Source organism: Musa acuminata, chromosome BXJ2-5 (genome assembly GCF_036884655.1).
Source record: "Musa acuminata AAA Group cultivar baxijiao chromosome BXJ2-5, Cavendish_Baxijiao_AAA, whole genome shotgun sequence".
NCBI lineage: Eukaryota > Viridiplantae > Streptophyta > Magnoliopsida > Zingiberales > Musaceae > Musa > Musa acuminata.
Genome location: NC_088342.1, coordinates 9,366,807 through 9,388,708, shown reverse-complemented (window position 1 = coordinate 9,388,708; position 21,902 = coordinate 9,366,807). Strand labels below are relative to the sequence as shown.

At 37.3% G+C, this 21,902-nt stretch overlaps 1 protein-coding gene and 1 long non-coding RNA gene across 11 annotated transcripts; one reads left to right on the top strand and one right to left on the bottom strand.

The window, feature by feature from the left end:
• Window positions 1-1,113: 1,113 nt before the first annotated feature.
• Window positions 1,114-15,910, bottom strand: LOC103974910 (probable helicase CHR10). 3 transcript variants are annotated; one of them, XM_065108674.1, is made up of 17 exons: window positions 15,668-15,910; window positions 15,572-15,579; window positions 14,469-14,547; window positions 14,209-14,369; window positions 13,943-14,068; window positions 13,415-13,595; window positions 11,636-11,771; window positions 11,378-11,495; window positions 10,769-10,858; window positions 10,484-10,591; window positions 10,187-10,390; window positions 6,927-7,052; window positions 6,180-6,841; window positions 5,360-5,505; window positions 3,136-3,300; window positions 1,430-1,544; window positions 1,114-1,290 (listed from the first exon to the last, which is right to left on the bottom strand). In XM_065108674.1, the coding sequence occupies exons 1-17, from the start codon at window positions 15,849-15,851 to the stop codon at window positions 1,257-1,259; spliced, it is 2,643 nt and encodes an 880-aa protein (XP_064964746.1). In that variant the 5' UTR covers window positions 15,852-15,910; the 3' UTR covers window positions 1,114-1,256. The 3 variants fall into 3 exon arrangements, with proteins under 3 accessions (XP_064964746.1, XP_064964745.1, XP_064964744.1); XM_065108673.1 differs by lacking the exons at window positions 15,572-15,579; window positions 15,668-15,910 and adding an exon at window positions 15,423-15,479 and having other exon boundaries at window positions 3,136-3,281; XM_065108672.1 differs by lacking the exons at window positions 15,572-15,579; window positions 15,668-15,910 and adding an exon at window positions 15,423-15,467.
• Window positions 15,911-16,212: 302 nt separating this feature from the next.
• Window positions 16,213-20,966, top strand: LOC135612403 (uncharacterized). 8 transcript variants are annotated; one of them, XR_010486952.1, is made up of 5 exons: window positions 16,213-16,438; window positions 16,526-16,772; window positions 18,854-18,927; window positions 19,552-19,666; window positions 20,424-20,966. It is a non-coding gene; the product is annotated as an uncharacterized LOC135612403 (long non-coding RNA). The 8 variants fall into 8 exon arrangements; XR_010486957.1 differs by having other exon boundaries at window positions 20,421-20,966; XR_010486956.1 differs by lacking the exon at window positions 18,854-18,927 and adding an exon at window positions 18,252-18,385.
• The last annotated feature ends 936 nt before the right edge of the window (window positions 20,967-21,902 follow it).

Here is a 21,902-nt window from a genome sequence, read left to right as displayed (position 1 = left end):
AACAGTAAAAAAGCATGTAAAATAATTGAACCTGTGCCATAATTTCAGTCATGAAACAAATGCAATGCGGAAGACCAGAAGAATCCACAGTGAGCAACCTGAAAATATCTTTCGAGTTACTACAAATTGGCTTCAGATTTATTTAGCACAACCTAGTGCAAGGCGAATACTGGCTCTCGTGCGGATTTCTCCACACCCCAGAATAGAACAAGCAGAATTCAATACCTTGCTGTGGAGTGGCACAACCTCTGCCCATGAAATCCCAAGATATGCTACCAAAACTAAGCTTCAAGGCACCGGCATGGTTTTGCAGCAACATAACCAACCTGCATCTATCACATTGGACTTGGTTTCCATTTGCAACACAAACAACAAAAACCAGGATCATGTGTAGAGATTGGTTCCACATCATTAGGTCCAAACTGGCACCACAAGTTAGGCACTTAAGCTGATGGCTTTCAGGTGGTCCTCCAAATAGACTGATGACAGAACAAATGGTTTTTCCATTCATGCTACATCCACAAAGAGAAACTACATTTAAACAATGTGTTAGTCCCATTAATGTTGTTGCTGTTGCAAACATGTTATGAAATTACGAGCACTAAAACACAACTGTAAATGATCAGTTGAGCTTTACCTGTTGCAGTTCCAAAATAGAGAGGATGTGTTTTTCCAACTTTGCTTGTAGAGTTCAACTCCATCTGTTGGTTCCAAAATTTACCAAGGCATGGAAAAACTGTAAGTTCTCTCACAATATAAGAACTACAATGAACACAATCAGACACATGAATAGCCTAAGTATGACATTTGAAACCTTACATCACATAGGAATTGACAGCACCGGCAGAACCATAGCTAATACATAATAGTAGCAAAACAAACACCTTGATGCCTCATTTTCGAGTCAGCCAAAATTGTATTGTATGAGTTGAAACATGAATCATCAAGTACCAATATTACAGACACCTTCAAGAATATGTTGTCAAGGAGTTGCTAACATTACTGCTGATCCACCAAGGTAATGCACACATACCAAGAAACAATACAGTTGCCAACAGCTCTGCAAATGTGAAAGTTGCAAGTACTAAACAGAACAAATTCTAACACCTCACATAGAGAGTTTCGGCATCTATTTTTATCAGTTCCATGTCCATCAACATAAATCTTAATATAGGTAGTTGTTCATGGCGCAAAGCTTCTTCTATATAAAACACATCATAAATAATTTACATAGCAGAACTTGAAAATATCAGCTCTTATTGCTCTCTGGATGGATGCCGATAATAGTACCTGCATATGAACTTATCAGGATGATGGAAAAGAAGCAAAGGGTAAGTTCATGGAATCAATAAGCAGATATCAGATGAAAGTGGAAGAAATGCATAATATCAATTAGCAAATGGCATTAATTGAAGTTATAGTGCCTTACACATATATAGTGATGCCATGTATTGATGCATATTTCCGTAGGAGGCGTTCCACTGTGTACCACTCTGAGCGTTGTGATCCATCTTGGTAGCCAATCCGTGGCATATGAATGGAAGCTTAAAGATTAATAAAACAGCACAAAACAGTTTAATCATTATCTGGTGCAAACCCATAATTTTACATCATCAAGAAGAAATCATGAAAATGTGAACCTAGAATTTCAATGCTGAGAAGCTTCTCAAACAAGATAGGGATGTGAACTCTTAATCAAAGTGGATAACAAAAGCAAAATAATCACAAATTGTTCTGGTTATTATCCCTCAAGTTCACAGTGGAAAATATATCACAGATTTATTAGTGAACTATGAAAATACAAACAAAAAGAATGGATTCCATTAATTCACATATATGGAGAATTGGAGAATCTGGCTCCCATGAATTCACCAATATGAAAGATGTATTTTTGTTTACATTCAACAGATTCCAAGGCCTAGAAAAATAAAAAATGTTCATAAAGGAACAATGTTAGAACTTAGGTGCCAGAAAACTTGAGAAAAAGAGAGAGAGAGAGAGAGAGAGAGAGAGTTGTGTTATTCTTAGCATGGTTCGTTTTATCGATCTGTATAGGTGTACCAACCAACCATTGATATGATATGTATCGATATACTGATACATGGTATGGTGGAGTGTACCGATAGATTGGTATGTACCACCCATACTGATGAAACTCATCTAGGTGTCTTTCCTCACCTATCTCCGTTCCTGGTTCTATGTTTGAGGATCCATTATTATTGACTCACCACAGTGATCTACGTCAACATTTGCTACTCCTTAACCCGCAAAGGTTATGTAAAGGGTTGCTCGCTTATCCACCCCCTGGGTCCTTTTCTCCCTCATCCACCTCCAAGGTGCTTATTAAAAACACATTTTATAATAGCAGAGCTGGCACTTGAGTCCTCCATCACTTGTGTCTAACCACAAAACATTTGTAGTATCAGCTTTTTAGGATCTCATTTGTAGTAACCAATCCCAGTTCATTTATGTACTATCAAGAATATGGATATCTGCAATAAGCTCAAAGTAACTAAATCACTAGCTAGTTCCTCCATTCAATAGTATTCCAATTCGGAGAACACCATAAACCAGAATGAAAGAGGTAGTTTAACATTATAAAGCATTTGCTATATGCACCATTTCGAATAACCCACTGAACTTTTATATAATTCCAGCCTAATTCTGCAATCAACTACCAGAAGAAGATTAATTTTGATGATTTAGGATATTTCTGTGAAGAAACATACTGCTATTGAATAGAAAATTGATTAACTGCATTGGAGACTGAAAAGAAATGGTAATTGGGAGTTAAATTATATAGAATAATTTGCATAATTTGGAAACTACAAGAAAAATTTTGAGTTGGTCACAAACTTCAATTTGTAGCAATTAATAGCTCAATTTTTAGAAAAGGTTAAATTAGTTGTAGTGTTATTTTCTTGATGAAAAAGGCAGGAAAGCTGATTTGTAAAAACCAAATTTATAAAGAACATGATGAGAGAAAAATGGAGGAAGAGGATGCATCAATCCTTTTCTCTTAGTTTCTTAGTTTCTCAGCCTTTTTAGTGATGCCACTGTTGGTAAGTGTATAATTATATTACTGACAAATGAAGAATATGACCAAGACTTGAAATGTTAAATTTAAAAAATTACCAGAATTTTGAGCAGCTGCGAAGGATGCCTTCGACAAACATCGTTCCAGATCAACCATGGAGATATTACTTCTTGGAATTTTACGTCGAGGATTATATGATTGCACAACAGCAAGTGCAACCCATAGAGGAGAATTTTGTACAATGCTTTCATCACCACAGGAAACTGAAGTATGTCATATATTGGCATTATTTATGTAGATATAGACATGTATATAAAGAATGAATAATCATAGTTACACAACAGTGTTGCTGCAAGGAAAGATTTCAATTGAGCATTTATTTCAAGATAAAGAAAAGTAAACATGAAATACAAAATGTACTATCAATTATATTATACAATCCTCACGCTAAATGTTGTTTTGCTATGTACAAAGCATCTTCTTCTATTTTCTTGGTGCAGATCATGATTTGAAACCTTATAAGAACTTGATAATCACTTGTCCAGTAATAACTTTCTCACTCAGTAATCCTTTTACACAAAACTTAGTAGTAGTTGTTAAGCTAAATCTTTGGTGACCCCAAAGAGTAACATGCTTTTTAACTAATTCACAATCCTGTCAACAACTTATTAATTTAGTAGGACAGCAACCCAGACGGTATGAGACCTCAAAATTATGCAGTTGGGGTTCAAAGTTTAATTCCTGCTAGTGGCATTCTCATACTATGGTATCAGCTTAAGATATAGCATATAACAGAGCAGGATGCACGCTGGTGCAGGTCAGATATGTTTCTAGTACAGAGGTCACTGCCAATGCGCAATACAGTGTACATTGATCATGAGACCACAGTGAAGATAAGTCAGCTTCCCTAGACGATCTAACAAATCACACACACACACACACACACACACACACACACACATATACATATCATATATATATATATACATATATACATATATATATATATACATATATATATATATACATATATATATATATACATATATATATATATATATATATATATATTTGTGTATGTGTGTATCAACAGGTAAATCTATCAGGAAAAACTACATTATAACATGATAAGTAACCATAACTTGAATTATCTGTTCCTAATCATTCGGGGTAAAATTTGATTATCATACCTTAACAAACTTCTAAAAGTAGAGGACAACCATAAACTGATAAAACTATTTTTTTTACTTATTTAGATCCAAGTCAGCTTACAACTTAAAATATCATAAGAATGCAGTTAAGACCTTTTTTTCACAAAAAACAACAGATCTCACTCATGATATGAACAGTACAAATGATAAGAAATCCATGGTCCAAAATAACTCAACTTGGCTCAGTGATCCTCCTTAATAATTTACAAATGATATGAACAGTACAAATGATAAGAAATCCATGGTCCAAAATAATTTACCAAGGCCAAATATTTATATCTTTAAGATTGAAATATTCCTTAAAGCCCACTAATGATTCATTGAAGTCAAGATGGACATGCAAGGTTCAATTACTTCAGAAGAGGTAAAAATGTCATCTTCAATGGATCAAACATCTAAAATTGACGGGTTTCCCAACTTCTTCATGCAGACACAAGAAAGAAGAGTAAATAAATATTGGATAGCAGGAGAAGAGGGCTGCATTAGGCAAAAGCAAAGACAAATACATATCTGATGACAGGAGAGGAGGGTTGACTTAGGTAGCTAACACCTAGAATAAGAAATTTGATATATCTAATATAAGCATGGATCTCGACCAATAACACTTCAATGCTGAGAAACAAAAAGTACTGAAAAACATAAACCGATTGAAGGATTAACATCAATCCAAAAATCTCTAAGCTCGTCATAGGATTTTCATAAGCAAAGCCCCATGATACATTCATAATAGTAGGATAATATGTGACCCATTAGAAGTCGTGACTCTGCCTTTTCAGAATAAACCAAACTAGTCATATTTGATATTTCTTTGGTAGCACTACTGAATAAACCAAACCTAGACAATTATACTTAACAAACAAATCTAAGAAATTAACTGGAGCATATTCAGAATTCATCAAGGTAAAGATCACATTAACACAGACACCATGTTTGTCTATGCAGCACAAGCAGAATATAGACAGCAGTAGCACACAAATCCTTAACATACTATATTCAATTTAAAATATTTTTTAGCTTCATAAATTGATTTGTTGCTTTTGTACAATCTAAAACAAAGAATAAAAATATGATGATGATGTTGATGATAAGATGGTTAGATGTAAGAAACAACCATTTAACTTCACTAAGTGCAAATCCCCCATATGAAGATCATCACATTCAAAAGCATGGTGGTAGGCATCTGGGACACATGTTGAAAGACTAGCTAGAGCATCAAACATTCCGCCATGTCCCCAACTTCCAGAGTTATCAATGCAACTGCAAACAAATTTCTAAATCAAGTAAAGGAAAACAAATATTAAAGAGTACCACATAAAGGGAGAAGTCATTATATATTTAAAAACTTCTTCAATTCTTAAGGAATATCTCTCAATACAATAACTAATGGGCAATAACCTAATTATTTGATGCTGTTTAGGATGCATGAATTTGTGGATGCAACCATATTATGTAATGCATGCAGTGGCAGATTGCATTTCTATAAATGCAGCATTTACTACTAAGGTAGCTTGTTGGATCTCTACATATGAAAATGCTGCATTTTTATAAATTCTTTGTTTGGATCCCTGCATTTAGAGATTGCATTTGCAAATCAGCAAGTTATGGCAACAAATCACTAGGATATATGGAGGAGAGATACCAAGTATGTAAGAGGACAGCCATGATAACTTTCTATGCACAAAATAAGGAAAACGAAGTTAATGTGGAAACACAGAGCCAAAAAGTTATTGCAGATGAAATCAATTTAATGATCAGGGATCCAAATGTCATGTTGATGAACTTTCAATAGCAAAGGAAATAAGCAAGAAATAAACCAAAGGTTGGCACTGTTTTGAAACAAAATAAGTGATGATATGTAATAGCACCTAGAGCAAAATTGCAGTTAAATTCACTTATAGTTTTCATTAGCATCTGTGAAAAATAAATAGTACCTAAAAATTATAGCAGGCTCTGATGGGAAAACTTTTGATGGTTTAGTGCAATCTCCGTACACAAACCGGACAGAACCCAAATCAGACAGAACACTATTCTCCACTATGAGATCCGGCTCCTTAATAGCTAATGTCTGGTAACCAAGAGCTTCCCACTTTGCTAACTGTTTCTCCTCTGCCTTTTTCTTATCAGCTTCACGTTTTCGTTGATATTCTTCTGACAGATGTCTTCTCTTTCCCTGCTCCAAATAGGAAGCCTCTCCAGACAATGAAGCCTCTTTAAACTTCTGAAGCCAGGACAAATATGAAGCCTCATCAACTCTAGGATCAAAAGTAGCAGATCCATAAGATTTTGCAAACATGTCACCACTTTCCAACATATCTTTTTTATTAATTTTGAATCTTCGGACATCCTTATCTGATGTTTCATGATTACGGATTTCAACCACTTTATCAGTCATTTCATTGAGTTCCACCATATTATCCGCATAAATGGAGTCTTTGTTGACATCCATGGGATCAAATAATTGTAAGCCAATAATGAGTGACCGCATGTCACCAGTATCAGTTCCAACATCCTTTCCTGCTGCATATGTTTCTTCTTCTTGATGAACAACATTGTTGCTTAGCCAAAGTTTTTTCTCTGCTCTTCTCATGATTGCCTAGGCATATACATCGGCTATGGTAAAACAATGTTACAAATTTCAGACCAAAATTATTCATTTCAAGAGAACATAATTTCTTCACCTCTTCGATGGTGTGTTCTGTTACCAAATTTATGGATAACACATGGTTCATTTGGCCAATGCGGTGAGAACGCTGCAAGGCTTGCTTGTCTACTTGAGGATTCCAGTCTTGCTCGTAAAAGATTACCTAAAGTAATTTCATAAGTGACAATAGAACATACAGGACTACACACAAAATGTTGTTTTTCCAGAAAATTAGCTATACTGACATTTTAAATGAATTTAGGCCCAAAAAATTAAACTATTTGGTCATGAAAAATGTTAAAGTTCTAGAATTCCTGAAAAAAAAGTCTTTCATCATCATCTACTATATTTATGATAGTTAAGTCTGACCAATAAAACTGGACTCAAAAGCTTATTAAGAAACCATTGTTTTCGTAGCCTGTGCATTTATGTGATGTTACCCATATTCCTAGTTGCAAATCATCTACCAAATCCATCATTTACTACTCAAGTGTTATAGTGTTATCACCATCCAGAAAAACCAAGGTTTTTAATTTTGTACCATACCGATGTACCGAGTCTTGCTCGGTATGGTACCGACGTACCGAGCAGTACACCAAGATTCTAATGATAATGCCTTTAGCAGAACTGTCATACAAGTGGGAGGAATCAACAACAAAGAAGGTAGCTAAGCTATTCTACATCTCATATTAGCATATTTTTCTTGGACATAATCTGAACTCTTACAAAGGCACCCTGACAAGTAATATTTGTATTAATATCATATTTACTTTACGTCTGCAAACATTGATAGCCGAGCGGCCTCGAGACGAACCCCATCCCTCCCCATCGCTCTCTCTCTCTCTCTCCTGCTCCTCTCATCACCACCCATGTCGACGCTCACCGCTTGGTCGCCCTCCTCCGCTATCATCGCGTCCCTGCCAACGAGCTTTGCTGCCCTCCCATGCACCCATCCAGCCTCGAGACGCACAACCCCATCCCTCCCCCTCGCTTTCTCCTTTCTTCTCTTGCTCTCTCTCTCCTGCTCCTCCCATCACCATTCGTGTCGACGCCCGCCGCTTGGTCACCCTCCTCCGCTGCCACCGCGTTGCTCTCGGTGACCTTCGCCACCCTCCCACACACCAGTCCAGCCTCGAGACGCACAACCCCATCTCTCTCTCTCTCTCTCTCTCTCTCTCTCTCTCTCTCTCTCTCTCTCTCTCCTGCTTCTCCCATCACCTTCTGTGTCGACGCTCGCCGCTTGGTCACCCTCCTCCGCTACCGTTGCCCGATAGCGAGTGGTCCAATGGGTTGCCCTCCTCCACTAGGTGGTGCTTCTCCGCTTGGACACCCTCTTCCCTTGATACCGCCTGATAGTAGGCGGTCCGCGTGTCGGTCTGCTGACGAACCGGTATATACCACTCGTACCGAGTGGTACAATACGATTTTAAAAACCTTGAGGAAAACATTTGAGATTATGTTTAAAATGCCAAAAGGATTTTCATAGTTCCGCTAGTTGTTATGCTGTCATTAAATCATTTGCATATTTAGCATAAATATAGCATAATTCTGATTGATTTCAAAGTGAAGTGTTCTGGTTACATCAAACCAAATTGGCAATTATTGTCAACTCAATAACAAAGGGGCAAGATTTGGTGCAGATTATTTCTGTTGCAATTCAAAAGGCAGCCTGCTGCATATATTAACGCTTCAATTCCCAACTCAAACATTACAAGTACCAACAAACCGATAACATTCAGTATGAGCCAAGAAAATGAGCTTTCAAGTTGAAGGATTGATGAATTTATAATATTGTATGATGTACTACTTACTCCTTTCTTCAGACATACTAAGAGAATAAGTTTTTCAAAATAGAGTATAACAGCATAGTCAAGACACAACGAAGATACTCCTACAAGGAAATATTCATAATTTCATATATATGTAAACTTCTTTTTCAAATGTTTGTCTTGGATATTGAAATTTCCAAAATCCTAAAACTAGAAGTATTACTTTATAGAAGGGTCATCTGGATTAGATGAGAGTCAATTTTAGAGAAAGAAGGAATGATTCTGAAATGACATGAAAAATGCAAAAGGATAACATGTGTGAAAGTGCTTTAGTCAAAAGCAACTGTACAGAAGAGAAAGACCTTGAATGTTTCTTCTCAGAATCCGAGGCGATGACCAGGAAAATGATGTGATGCTGCAGTGGGTTGCCAACCTATTCTCCTAGACTAGGTGATCACTATGATCAATCAGCGCTAATGTTATATCCAGCAGATGGCACTCATGCTTAAGTTAAGGAGGCCAAAAAGATAAGAGAACTAAATGATATCAAGGCCAATCTATAACTCGCTTTCCTTCAAAGGAGCTGTGGTCCAAGAAAATTTACTCAAAATAGCAAGAGAAGAGAAAATTCGACGAGTGGAAATAAATAACAAGCAGAAAGTCAGTTGGTATGGTCCATTGACAGCTACCTGACAGGTTAAGATTTTCTGACCCACTTCAGTTCTATAGGACAACAGGATTCATTTTGAAGGTTCAAAATTAGGTGACGAGCATGACATACTCAACTGGTATTTGTGTATGACCAAGACTCATTGGTAGCCGGTAAATTATCCAATGGGCTTCTAAAGATAACCAAGAAAATACTTCTTTGAATTGCTTCATACAGCCACAAGCAAAAAAATTCCCTAGCAATGATGCCAAAAGAAGTGATGTCCCCATGTTTTCTCCTCTCTCTTTCCATCTGACTCTGAGCTTAAGATATGGTGCAATGATGCTCATACCAAAAGAAAGCCACTGGCAAAACAACTTAGCTAATAAATACCCAATATCAGTTCAGATTCCAACCATGTCGTCACTTGAACTGCTAACCAACATGCAAAGAGAATGTATCTTAGAACTATACTGACTGTAGCCAAAGAATTCATAGTTTTCACAATCTCTTAAACAACCAAAGACTTGTATGAGAATCCAACCATGCCCTCACTTGAACTGCTAACCAACATGCAAAGAGAATGTATCTTAGAACTATACTGACTGTAGCCAAAGAATTCATAGTTTTCACAATCATCTAAACGACCAAAGACTTGTATGAATATAATATAACTGATATGTGTCCGTATTGTACTGGGACCATACCCTACAATCATGCAAGATACCTCTAAAAATTAACTGACAAGGATAAAATTTAAGTACAACAAAGTGTAATAAAGTTGTGCACAAGACAGTAGCTAAATACTAAACTATCTCAAAATTTGACTTTCCAGGAAAAGTACCAGAAAGAAAAACAAAGTGTAGCTTTGAAACTCACGGTATCGGCAGCGATGAGATTGAGACCAACTCCTCCAGCTCTAGTTGAGATCATAAAAACGAAAGCAACATCTTGTTTATCTTGATGAATCACATCACCTTTGACTGGTTGTTTACTGAAGCTTCTTATTGCAGCAAATCTCTCCTCAGCACGTACAGATCCATCAAGCCGTTCATAAGTGTATTTACGCAATTCCAGGAAGTCCTAGATTGTGTGTTGAAAAATATATAACACCAGAAACACAAGCACAACAAAAGATGCAAATAACCAATTTAGTCTAGAACAAATAGGATTCACCTGTAGAATGTCGAGTGTACGAGTCATCTGAGCAAATAACAAAACTCGGTGTCCTGCTGCATAGAGTTTTTGGAGCAGCAGGTCCAGAATAATAAGCTTCCCGCTAGCCTGACCAAAAATTTTACAAAAGAAAGATAAAAAAGCCTGCCATTCACAAAGGTGCACCAAAATCAGCGGTCATTTGCCTAGTAAACAGCTACTGAAGCCAGGTGCCTGAGATATATCTGTCAATCAAGACTGATAATCTCTGGAATGTGTTGACAATAGTTTCAAATTTTCAATTACCTGAACCAGATGCTCCCCTTCTTCATATGGCTCAGGTTCCATACCAGTAAAGAGATACGGATGGCTACATGCTTTTCGAAGTTGTATTACCTGGTAAGGATTAGGGAAAACATTATCTGTACCTCTGTAGTACCTTGGAAACATCAGCAGGTACATAACTTAGCTAGAGACTAGAGTAACTGTATAAACTATGATAAAAAAACACACAAATAGGAATCCTATGATTCTTATATTTTTGTAAGAAATGTCATCTAAATATGAATAACGATATACTAAAAAGGGCCATGCTTTATTACTCTAGGGCAAAAGAAAAAGAATGTAAATTCCATAAGTTAAATGGCCAATCGACATGTTTAATCTTAAGCATAGCTTATGTGCCTCAAAATTCTAGGACTTAAAGAAGTTTTGCATTGTGTTATAATTAGCATTACCATCTCAAGTCATCAAATTATTTTGTATGAAAAGGTTCAGTAGAAAAACAAACTTACGATAACATTACAATGAACATATAACAGAGATTCAGATTGAAATGCTGTACGAGTCTACAACACATAGTTGATAAAGTACACATTTTTACAGCATATTAAATTATGTGAAAATTTGGCATACAATATTCCGCAAGGACTGATTGCTAGTACTTCCCAACGAAATTGACAGTAGTGTTTGAAGCTCCTTTCTCAATATTGACATGTACACCTTCCTCTGCAAAGGCATCAAAGGTGCCATCCTATACACAACACCAGATATATTAGCACCCAAGGAACACTATCAAAACTTGCTAATTGATCCATGTGAAAAAACTTCAAAGATGCAAGATAGACATCTGATACTGATATTATAATTTAGTTTCACAACAAAGGATCTAACACTGTAATCTCAGTAAGAGGAGGCAGAGTCAAAGTTCCCCTCTCAATAAGCACTGCTTTTGTTCTCCGGAGCATAAACGCTCTCAATATATATCTGAGAATTCCAAATTGCCTCTTTACCCTATCTGATTCAGACCCTGCAGATAAACAATGGAACATAGGAAAAAGTTTATAATGTAATATTTCTCTCTAAAACACACCAGTAAAATGCTGCATGATGGCTAAGATCAAAGAAAGAACAGAAGGTGCCTTCATGTCTTCTATCGCTAAGTATCCCTAAGAATCCTAAGCACCAGAATCCAAGACATCTAATCACAAGAAGACTGATTCTTTCGACGGTCTATAGTCATTTTTTTAATTGCAAACCTATGTCTCCCACAATGCACATGATAGATACAAAAAAGTGGTTTATTCATTTTATTAAAGAATGGGTATCTGATGATTATTGAGAACAGGGAATGCTCAAAAAAGAAAAATGGAAGAGGAAGAGATAACTGATGGCCCTGATGCATTTTAGATCATTGTAGTTTAGTGCATAAAATTAAAAAAAATGATAAACCTAAAAGTCAATTTAAGAAGTAATACAAGTGTTAGGGGAAATTGATTTATCATTTATCCTAAATAAGCTTGCCAGGTTGTTAGCATGAAAGCTTGCATCCTTAATTGCCAGGTGATACAGCAATTCTTCGTCATCCCTCCAAACTAACCATCCAACTGATAGTGGTCAATCAACCAGAGAAGTTTCTAGATCAGTATCATTACACAACGTACTATCCTTTTCTTCCAACTTCTACTTATGAAACCAATAAAAGAACATACATGTACAAAATGAAGATCAAATAGTTAAGTCCATATCTACTACTTTTATTATTATGTAAAGAGCAGAGCTATATCAAATAGGACTTCTAATTTAAAAGTTCAAATAAAAGGAGCTTGAGGATGTAATTAGAAACTGTAATGGACCTGAATGCGTGAACCATAATTCATTGATATAATTTGTTACGCATACATAGAACACCAGACATGTTGCATTTCTACATTCTCTTTAATTCTATGCCTTGATTGACGATTACATATTTCAAGTTTCATATATACCATCTTTTAATATCTTCAGCAAGAGCACATGAACAACAATTAAACAAAATGAAAGAAACAAGAAATAAATTAAGGAGGATAGGAAAGTCAAACACATAGGATAAAATATCATAATGTACAAGTAAAATATTTAATTACTATAGTCTTGTCTTTTTATAGCAAAAAAGATGGAACCAAGTGATAGACCCATTGACCCAACTGTGAAATTGCCATACAATCTTCATTTCACCAAGTTAATATCAACTGTGAGATCATAAGCTTGGAGACATGAAACTAGAGAACCATTACAGAAACACAAATAATATGTAAAGTCAGGAATATGCTAACAAGTCAACAACAACTCATATGACTACAAGTTGAAAAAATGGCTTGTTCTTCTTTTAACGCAAAGATGGACAAAGTATAATCTTTTTCAGGTAAGAATACAAAAGGCAGAGTACGAAAAAATGAAGTGAACAGGAAAACAAGAAGAAATAAGGGATTCAATAAAAGAATAATAAAGCTACATCTCTCACAATAGGGTCACTATCAATGGAAAAAGACTCAAAGCGGGCAAGTTTTTCAACAGAACATTGATTTTCTATTTCATAAATCTCTCAATGGAGCTCTTAAGAATCATATATGCATTTGTTACCATCCTTAGGTTTTCTTTTTTAAACTGAAGTTATCAACATCAAATGATTACCTTTAGATGAAATTCCAGCCTCCTTAAATGTGGAAATAAATTGTTCCAATGTCCCGAAAACAGAAGGCATACAAAAGTGCATCAAGGCCCATAGCTCTGTAAGGTTGTTTTGAATAGGTGTGCCCGTTAACAACAAACGTCTAGGCATGATAAATTTTTGCTCAAGCACATTATATAAAACCTGCAAAATGTCCAAATGTTACAAAAAGCATGCCAAAAAAATAACAAAATGGAGAGCTTTCAAAATTGAAAACCAAGCCATGTCTGAAACAGTATGTTTCAGTTTACAGAAAGAAGTTGCCATCGAACTTGAGAATATATCATTAATAAACAGCAAGCAATGGAGAATATTGCTGATAGATCACTTACAAAATATTCTAATGTCACCAAACAGAATGTCAATACAATCCAGTCATCACAGAAAGATCAGCAAACAATAACATTAGGAAGAACATTTCTGTAGTATCAGAGTTACGCGCATAGTTAACCCATTAATCCATAAATTAATGCTTAAAACCTTGAACATACACTGTAAGGATTTTTCAGCCGTTGTGCTTCATCAATCACAACATGATGCCAAGGAATTTGAGAAAGAAAATTCTGATCCAACAAAGCTATATCATACGTTGTCAACAACACATCAAAAGGTAAATCCTGCAGTTTTAACAAAAAAATATATGAAAGGATTAAAGTGGAAATTGAAGCCACCAAATCATCAAAGAGCTGCTACAAATTACACAAAAGAAGAGTGTTATAATTCACTGAAAGAATTAAATAGGAAAGTGTTGAGCTACATCAAGGAACGAAGACTTCCTTTGCAGATTCTCATACATCATCCTTCGAAGTCCGAGACGATGCTTTTTCTCACCAACATAAAGGAGAACCCTTAAAGTAGGACAAAATTTGGTAAACTCTGATATCCAACCATCTGTGACGCTTAACGGACACAATACCACTGCAAGGGTGGAATGAAAAGAGGGTAATTATCAAGCTGAGTATCGTCTTCAAATCTTAGCATAAGAACATAACACATCTTTTTGGGGAACACACGCACAGAAGGGTCCACATGATAGTGACTGAATCTTCAGATAGCTCAAGAAAGAAATAGCTTGCAGAGTCTTTCCCAGGCCCATCTATCCAACATCCATGCAGCTTTAACAAGTCAGACAACAATTTGAAAGAATACGTGCGATTTGAATTGATATTTAATGCATATATACATGACCATCTGTTCTGGCTACTGGACCAGAAACAATGAACCCATTTTCTTTATACAAGTAAAATCACAACAACCCAATGCTACCTAAATTGCCCACATATTCCATGTATCACTAAAAAGGCAGATGGAGAAGAATTAAAGCTCAAAATAATAAAACAAGAATAAAATAATTGAAGATAGAACATGAGTCAAAATATACTTAACAAAACGACATTCTTTCTTTGTAGTCATTTTCTATAAGATTTTACAAATATTCTTTAGCAAAATCCACAACTCGCTGTTGCTTCTAGATCAAAGCTAAGAAATACCAGCCTAACATCTTTTTTCCCTCAAACAAAAGCAATATGCATATCTTATTTGCTGCTTGTATTTTTTATTCTTTCAATAATGAAGATTGTTATCTGACATTCTTTCATGGGTTTGTTAATTAGATGGAAGATTTTAGGACCATTAGAAATTTAAAAGTGTACCGATAAATTCACAAGTAGTTTCCAGTACTTAAGAATGGAAAAGTGGTGTCTAAATTTTTTTCATTAAAACAAAGATAGATTAGCATCAAACTGACAAGTTACTATTGGTGGTCATCTTAGTCATTGAAAGATGAACATTCGCCAAATCAGGTATGCTACTACAAGCAAAAGTACAGTGTGATAGGGTAGCCTATCACATAAACATGGTTAAACACGATCTTGCGTCATACAGCATGATATATATCGAACATCATAAACCATTATTGCACTATGAGGTTAGAAGCGGCTAAATGAACATAGCGTTGAATATCTACTCGACACACAAGGGGCACATTAATTCCGCAAACATGCCCTAAGCTCCACTAATTCGCTTTCTCAAGACAATAAAGTTCCCAACGATCAAAATATACCGGCACATGAGCAACTATAAGGATTTCAATTGCTTCTTGTTAGTTCAAAGAACCTGACCTCGTCGCCTGCAAATGAACCAACAAACATATCATCAAGAGGGAAGGAGAGTAAGGAATGACGGTAAAGTAGACGATGGATCCAAGGGATTTCCACCTAGGATGACGTTGACGCCGAGATGGTAGCGGCGGATGAGCCAAGAAACTCCTTCGATCTGGTGAGGTTTGACGGTCGCCGTGATCCTGAGATCGGCGGGATCGGGAGGGCGGCCACCCTCGTCGCAAAGGTCGCTCGACAGGACGAGCTTCGCCGCCAGAAGGAGGCGCCGCTCGTAGTCCATCGCCTCAAGCACGGGGAGCGGCAACAGGGTCAGGGGAAGCTCACTCGTCGAAGACACGTGATATCTGCCGCTCGCTCGTGACTTATATCGAACGTGCTCTGCGCGTGTCTTGATGTTTGATGGATAGGATTGCATCAAGAAACGTCAGCTTATACGAACCGTCACGTGTCGGGTCCGTCTCGCTTACGAAACTTAACCGAATTGCTTGCTGTTCGCGTTCCACCGGGCCGCCGTCGGACTCGGGGATTGCGGATTTGTATCCATTTAAAAGTTAAAACGGATCCGAATAGAAAGTAGTTGCGGGTTTCGGGGTATCTAAGTAGTTAATCGGATTCGGATGCCATTCATCTCCATCCCAGTCGAGCTCGGCTGCCCGCGCCATCGCAAAGCTGTTCATCAGTCTCTCCTCCCTCGCCATTCAGCTTGCTTCTCGAGAGCTGGACTCGCGACGATGACATCGAGGTACGTGAAACGAACGAGATCAAGATGCGCCTTCGGATGATATCCGCCCTGGAGGGCTCAACCAGCGCCTTCCTGTTCCTCGGGTTCGATAAACCCTAAGATCTTCCTGTTCTTAGGGTTAACATGTAGGGTTTTCATTGGTTATTGCATGTTGTTCCAGTCTCAGACCCTTTATTTGATGATATGGACTTGATTTATGTTCGATTTTGCAGTTGGAATCTTGATCGAATCTTGAAGGCTTTTGGTGCGATTGTTTCAGCGTCTCTTGTTCTGTTCGAAAGATTCGTCCCAAGATTTACTTAGGGCTTGACGTTGTGTTGTTCAATCCTGCATCGTTCTTTCAGTTGGAGGTTCGCAGATGTGTTGACCGTGGGCGATCTCTTCCGGCGAGCTATGCGCCACTGGCGTACGAACCTTGGACCACTGGAACTCGAGGCTGCGTTGAGGATCCTCAATACTGTAAGACTTTGTTCATGTTTCGCATGTTGGTATGTGGGGCTGCAAGTGCATATGGTTAGTCTTGTGGAACATAACATGCTTTGAGAAAAGTTACTTTGTCGCTTAAAGAGGTCAATGATCTACTATGCATGTTACTGATCTTCTAGTCACTATAATGCATGGCAAATATATCAGCGCTTCAGTAAGTTTAGATGTTTCAAATGACTATTTTGTTCCTGAGTTACTGGGAAAATGCTGATAGCTAAATTTGGCAACATTTAGAATGATATGTGTGTGTATATATGTGTATGTATACATACATATATATATAATTTGGTGAGTGGCACATGCGGCATGTGATTCCATATAAGTGCATACTGGACCAGTACCACATTGAATGGACCAATGACAATCGGCATGCATGAATATAGATGACTTATAGGCAGGAAATGGTTATTCATGTTCTTACAAGGATTAAGTTATGCATTGGGTTATCGTTAAACTTTTTTGCTTGTTTTTTAGTTTAATAATGGGATTATATAGCTGTGAAGTTATGAATCATTGATTTAATCTCAGATGAATTAATCATTTGTGAGCAGCTTTTGTTTGGTAGAATGCTTATAATGTTATTGGCAAGTCAAATGCTTCGTCAACTTAGTTATTCTCAAGTTAATTGGACATATCATCAGAATCTTTCATCAATGGAACAGTGAAGGTAATGACCACCTGTTTTGCGGTAGAGATACAAGCCAAAAAGTTTTTAGAATGATACATAGTGACCTATGCTAGTTGGCAAAAATATCAGCATGGTCATATAAACAACATACAGCACGGCTTCGCATTTCACTGGATGGGTCAGCATTGGCACGTTTGCACAAACACGATAGTCCTTCAATGAAGGCTGAAGGAACAAAAAAGGATGCCTAATGTTGTTATTTTATTCCCTTAATGCAAGAGGGGCTGTTCAGACTTCATTAACCTGATCTGAATTTTGGCCACTGGGGCCACTACATTGGCTCTGTTTTTTGCTCATTCGTTGATCGGTGGAATGTTGTAGCTATTGCCCCTGAAGATCTGGCTAGCAAATCTAAACTTAAAGAGATGTATAAAGTTCTTCATCAAGCTTGTTAATCAACCAAAAAAGAGGCATGACGGCTCATTGTATGTGTTGTTTGTTTGATCAGGCAAACCAAAGATCATTGATTTTGTCTCTTATGGCAATTACAGTACAAGCACCATAAATATGTCTGACCAATTTATAAGTCATTTAAAGTTTAAATTGCTTTGAAGACACACCATATAGTGTCAGTTCACTCCCCTTTATCTTGTACTTTGATGATTATGTAAAGGATATCATGTGATTTGGGAACATCAAATTTATGAACATGATTTTACTTCATCAGTGGTGACATGTTTGTGTGGTTATGACTTGTGATTCTACACTTATCTCAGATTGTACATCTGCAAATTGCAACCTGTTCACTATTAGATTACTGACAGATTGACAGAAAAGCACAGAGTTCAAAGAGATGCTGAAATTGGATGGTTTGGAATGTCCTGCTATCAATGGAAAATTGGGAACGAGAAGGATGAGAGTGGAGCTCTTAAAATTTGAGAGAACAACATGCAAATATGTAAATTTGGCTTTTATGGCCCTTCTTGTTTCTCGAGACTTTTGTGGCCCTTTTCTATTATATGTATGACTCCTAAGGAGAGAAGCCCGATGGTTGATTATTTTAATGTTTGCATCAATCATGTCCTTGTTGGAAGTAAGATGTAGTTTTCTTCTATTTCTACTTAAAATGAAAATGCCATGGTGATTGGGTAGGGAGATTGAAGGTGGGTTTTCAGAGATAGATTACCTTCTGAAACATAATTTGAATGTTTCTACATACGTGTAAAAGATATGGTAGTTATTTTTCTCTGCTAAGAAATATGAAGTTGAGAGTAAAGCCCTGAATGCATATTAAGATGTATGAATAGCCTTATGGACTCTCTGTATGCTTTCTTGAAAACAACCTAGTTAATTGTATATTTCTCTCAACAAATGCTCCAATAATAAATTGCTATGGGTGTTGATGGATGACAAGATAACTATGCAGGAAGGATGACATGAAATAAAAGCTAAAGGATGGTTCAGGCATACTTGCACAAGTTCTCCTAAATGTCACTTAAGGTGGTTACTATTCCAGTTCCAGCACCATTTAGATGTATATTTGGAAAGTTTTACATGTTGGTGTTAGATATATGCCCCTGATAGTCATTTATGTGACCTAATTTTTAAAGGCATAGATAATATATAACCTTGGAGGAGGGCATCCAAAATTGCAAACATATTCAGCAATATGTGTTAAATACATCACGTGAAGTCCAAATATGTTTTAGAGGTGATTCCTTTCTGATGATATGTGGAAATAATAGTGGTGTTGAGTGAAAATATATAGTTAGTGTGATCAATTGAATTGATGCCTCTAGCCCTTGAAGATGTTTTTCTGTTTTTTTTTTTTTTTTTGAATGAGTAGATCAGCTTATTATGCTAAAATCTCTTCAATCGACTTGTTTGTTAGTGTCTTTAGCCCCTGTTAATCATGATCTCATCATCCCCACTATTTTAGGTTCAAGAATAGTGTATATTGTGCCTGGCCCATGTGCTCTTTACTGTTACTAAGAGGATCTCAGTAAAGCATGGGGTCTATCTGGCTCAAGTGATATTGTGTATATGCATGTTAGCTAGTTTGGCCCTTTGTTTGAAATGGCAGTTACTGAGTCGTTAACATGGTGCTGACATTCATGCTCGTAGGTAACTACGTGTACATTCCCCAGTTATGGAAGATACAAGTATCACTATTTGGACATTATGCCTTCGAAGGACCATCAACTTCCACAGGCATAAAATCTAGTACGTCCAACTCAAGGTAAATTTCAATCTCCTTGATTGTGCATTGTAGTTTGATGTCTTAGAGATAAAGCCACCAGTGGCTATGTAACCTTACCTAAAAATTTCAACTGACATTACGTATTTAGAATCTTTTTTCTTTAATCTCGTTACATCCCAAATGGATCGAAAGTGTCTTAGATTTTTCTTCCCCACTTATCTTATGTTCTGTTAATGGATGGATCCCACAGATTCACCTAAGCCTCTTCCAATGCAAAGAATTGGTTGTCTTGGATCTTTCTTCTAGTCAGTATTTGATGTGGGTCTTCTACCAGCCTGGTCCATTGAGATTCAAAATAATTTGTTGCTTTCCTCGACTTCTACACTTTTGTGTGCTTATCTTCTCTGGTTCATGTATCTGCATTATCAAAAGCAACTTGTGACAGTTCATTGCAGTTTCTATCTACATTAAGAACATCAGCTGCTGGCAATATTACCAGTTTAAATATTTTGGAATACACAGCATGAATTTTTGATGTTTAACATTTGCTTTAGTTATCTTTCAGCAGTGTAATCTGTAATTTCATTGTGCAGTTTGTATTTGGCTTATTGTGCTTAAGACTGAATATTAGTGGGTGTAACTATCGAAATCAGTTTAGCATCTTAGAAAATTCTGCGAAAACTCTCTTTGGGAGTGTGAGAATTTTGTCAAAACTCTTACGCTATATTTTCTATCTGAAGCAATGAAGTACTTATTTTTTCTTCATCCATAAGATGTCTTCTTTCTTCTCCAGCAGAGACTTTGGCTGTCCTGTGGCAGAACAGCACATGTATGGCCAGTGTTGCTGCACGAGGTGCTCAAAACATCCACTCCGAAGTGATGCCTAAGTTGGCGAATCTCCTGTATATCGAAGCAACAAGGTGTAGCAGATCCACTCCGACCTCTAAAGCCTTACGTCCCCAGTGGGCGGTGGGAGGAGCCGGGAAGGGAGGTTCGGCCACCATAAAGAAAAGCAAAGCAGGCAAAACCAAGTGCTGGCAAAAGGGTCGCCATCTGAACTAGCGTGGCAAGAAAAAAGTGTGGTGGTATCGGAGATTCTAGGAGATAAGAAGACATCTGACAAAGGAAGAAATAGAAAGGGTCCTCCTTTCGTCACCTTCGCTCTCCATGCTTTAGTAATTCTGTCTTTCTTGCCTCTCCAGCTTGTCGATCAATACAAGATTTCTTCCTAGAATTGTTCTGTTGCTGGTTCTGTTGTAGAAATGTTGTTGACTCGGTTACCAAGTTGTGGAAGGAGTGACGGAGGTATGGTTCATCTTTATTCCCTCCGCTTTACATATTTTGTCAGAATCAACGAGGACTAAGTCGAGGTGTCGCGCTGGCTGTTTTTATTCCGGCATGAAACTGGAGGACCGATGGAGATGGGAGATGCTTTACCCTATCTTTTTCTTTTTGTCGTGTAGGAAAAAGGAAAGGAGATTCTTGAAGTGAGGACAAGGTTGGAGGATTGTTAGGAGGATTCCGATAGCAGTGACAAAGTGCTTGCGACTGGTGGGATTGATCGTTGTACTCGGAGCATGGACTGAAAGGTTCGCATTCGATTATTGCACGGAGATCTCATTCGTTAAGAGCTCTTTCCCACCATAGGCGGAAGCTGATCTCATTCAGATCCTCCTTCGGTTTAAGGTTCTGTGAGCCGCTCCACTAATCCACCTCACAATGTGATTGATTGATTCTTCAGCCAAGCTGTTGCTATCGATCTTGTGGCATCCATCGCTTGACACGTTTGGCCACCGTGACGGACGCACCCTCAACGCCAACCACATCATCCATCTCGCGGGGTGAACAACACGCTATGCCATTCCGATAACCACACGTGTACTTCAGATTATTCCGGTCCCGTTGGAATCGATCAACTCCTTTTTACCGACTCTTGACCGGGATATTCTCTCGAATAAATCTGATATGATAAATCTTCTCTAGTGCATCAAAAAAAGAGACGCAACATTAGCTCTTTATAAAAAAAACTCACAATTGATCATCAAAAGGACCTCGGAAATCTACACATGGAGTTTCATCCGGAAAAAACTAGCCGTTAAGGAAAAAAATTATTGACATCTTATTAGTCCAATGTGGTCTGGATACTAGAACCTGGGAAGTTTTTCGATTCGATGTTTTCAATGTCAAAATTAGTAAATCAAGATGTATTAGTGCGACTTGAGTAGTCAAAAAAAGTCAACTCACATTTTCACTGTGGTGGAGATAAACTATCTGA

Bases quoted from the DNA above. Each gene is read 5' to 3' on its own strand.
- LOC103974910 (XM_065108674.1), bottom strand. From the start codon at position 15,851: ATGGACTACGAGCGGCGCCTCCTTCTGGCGGCGAAGCTCGTCCTGTCG. The intron at 11,772-13,414 runs GTAATCATTTGA...GTTTATCTGCAG, and splicing joins GGCTGGAATTTCATCTAAAG to GGTCTGAATCAGATAGGGTA. The intron at 1,291-1,429 runs GTAAGGCACTAT...GTTCATATGCAG, and splicing joins CATGGCATCACTATATATGT to GTACTATTATCGGCATCCAT.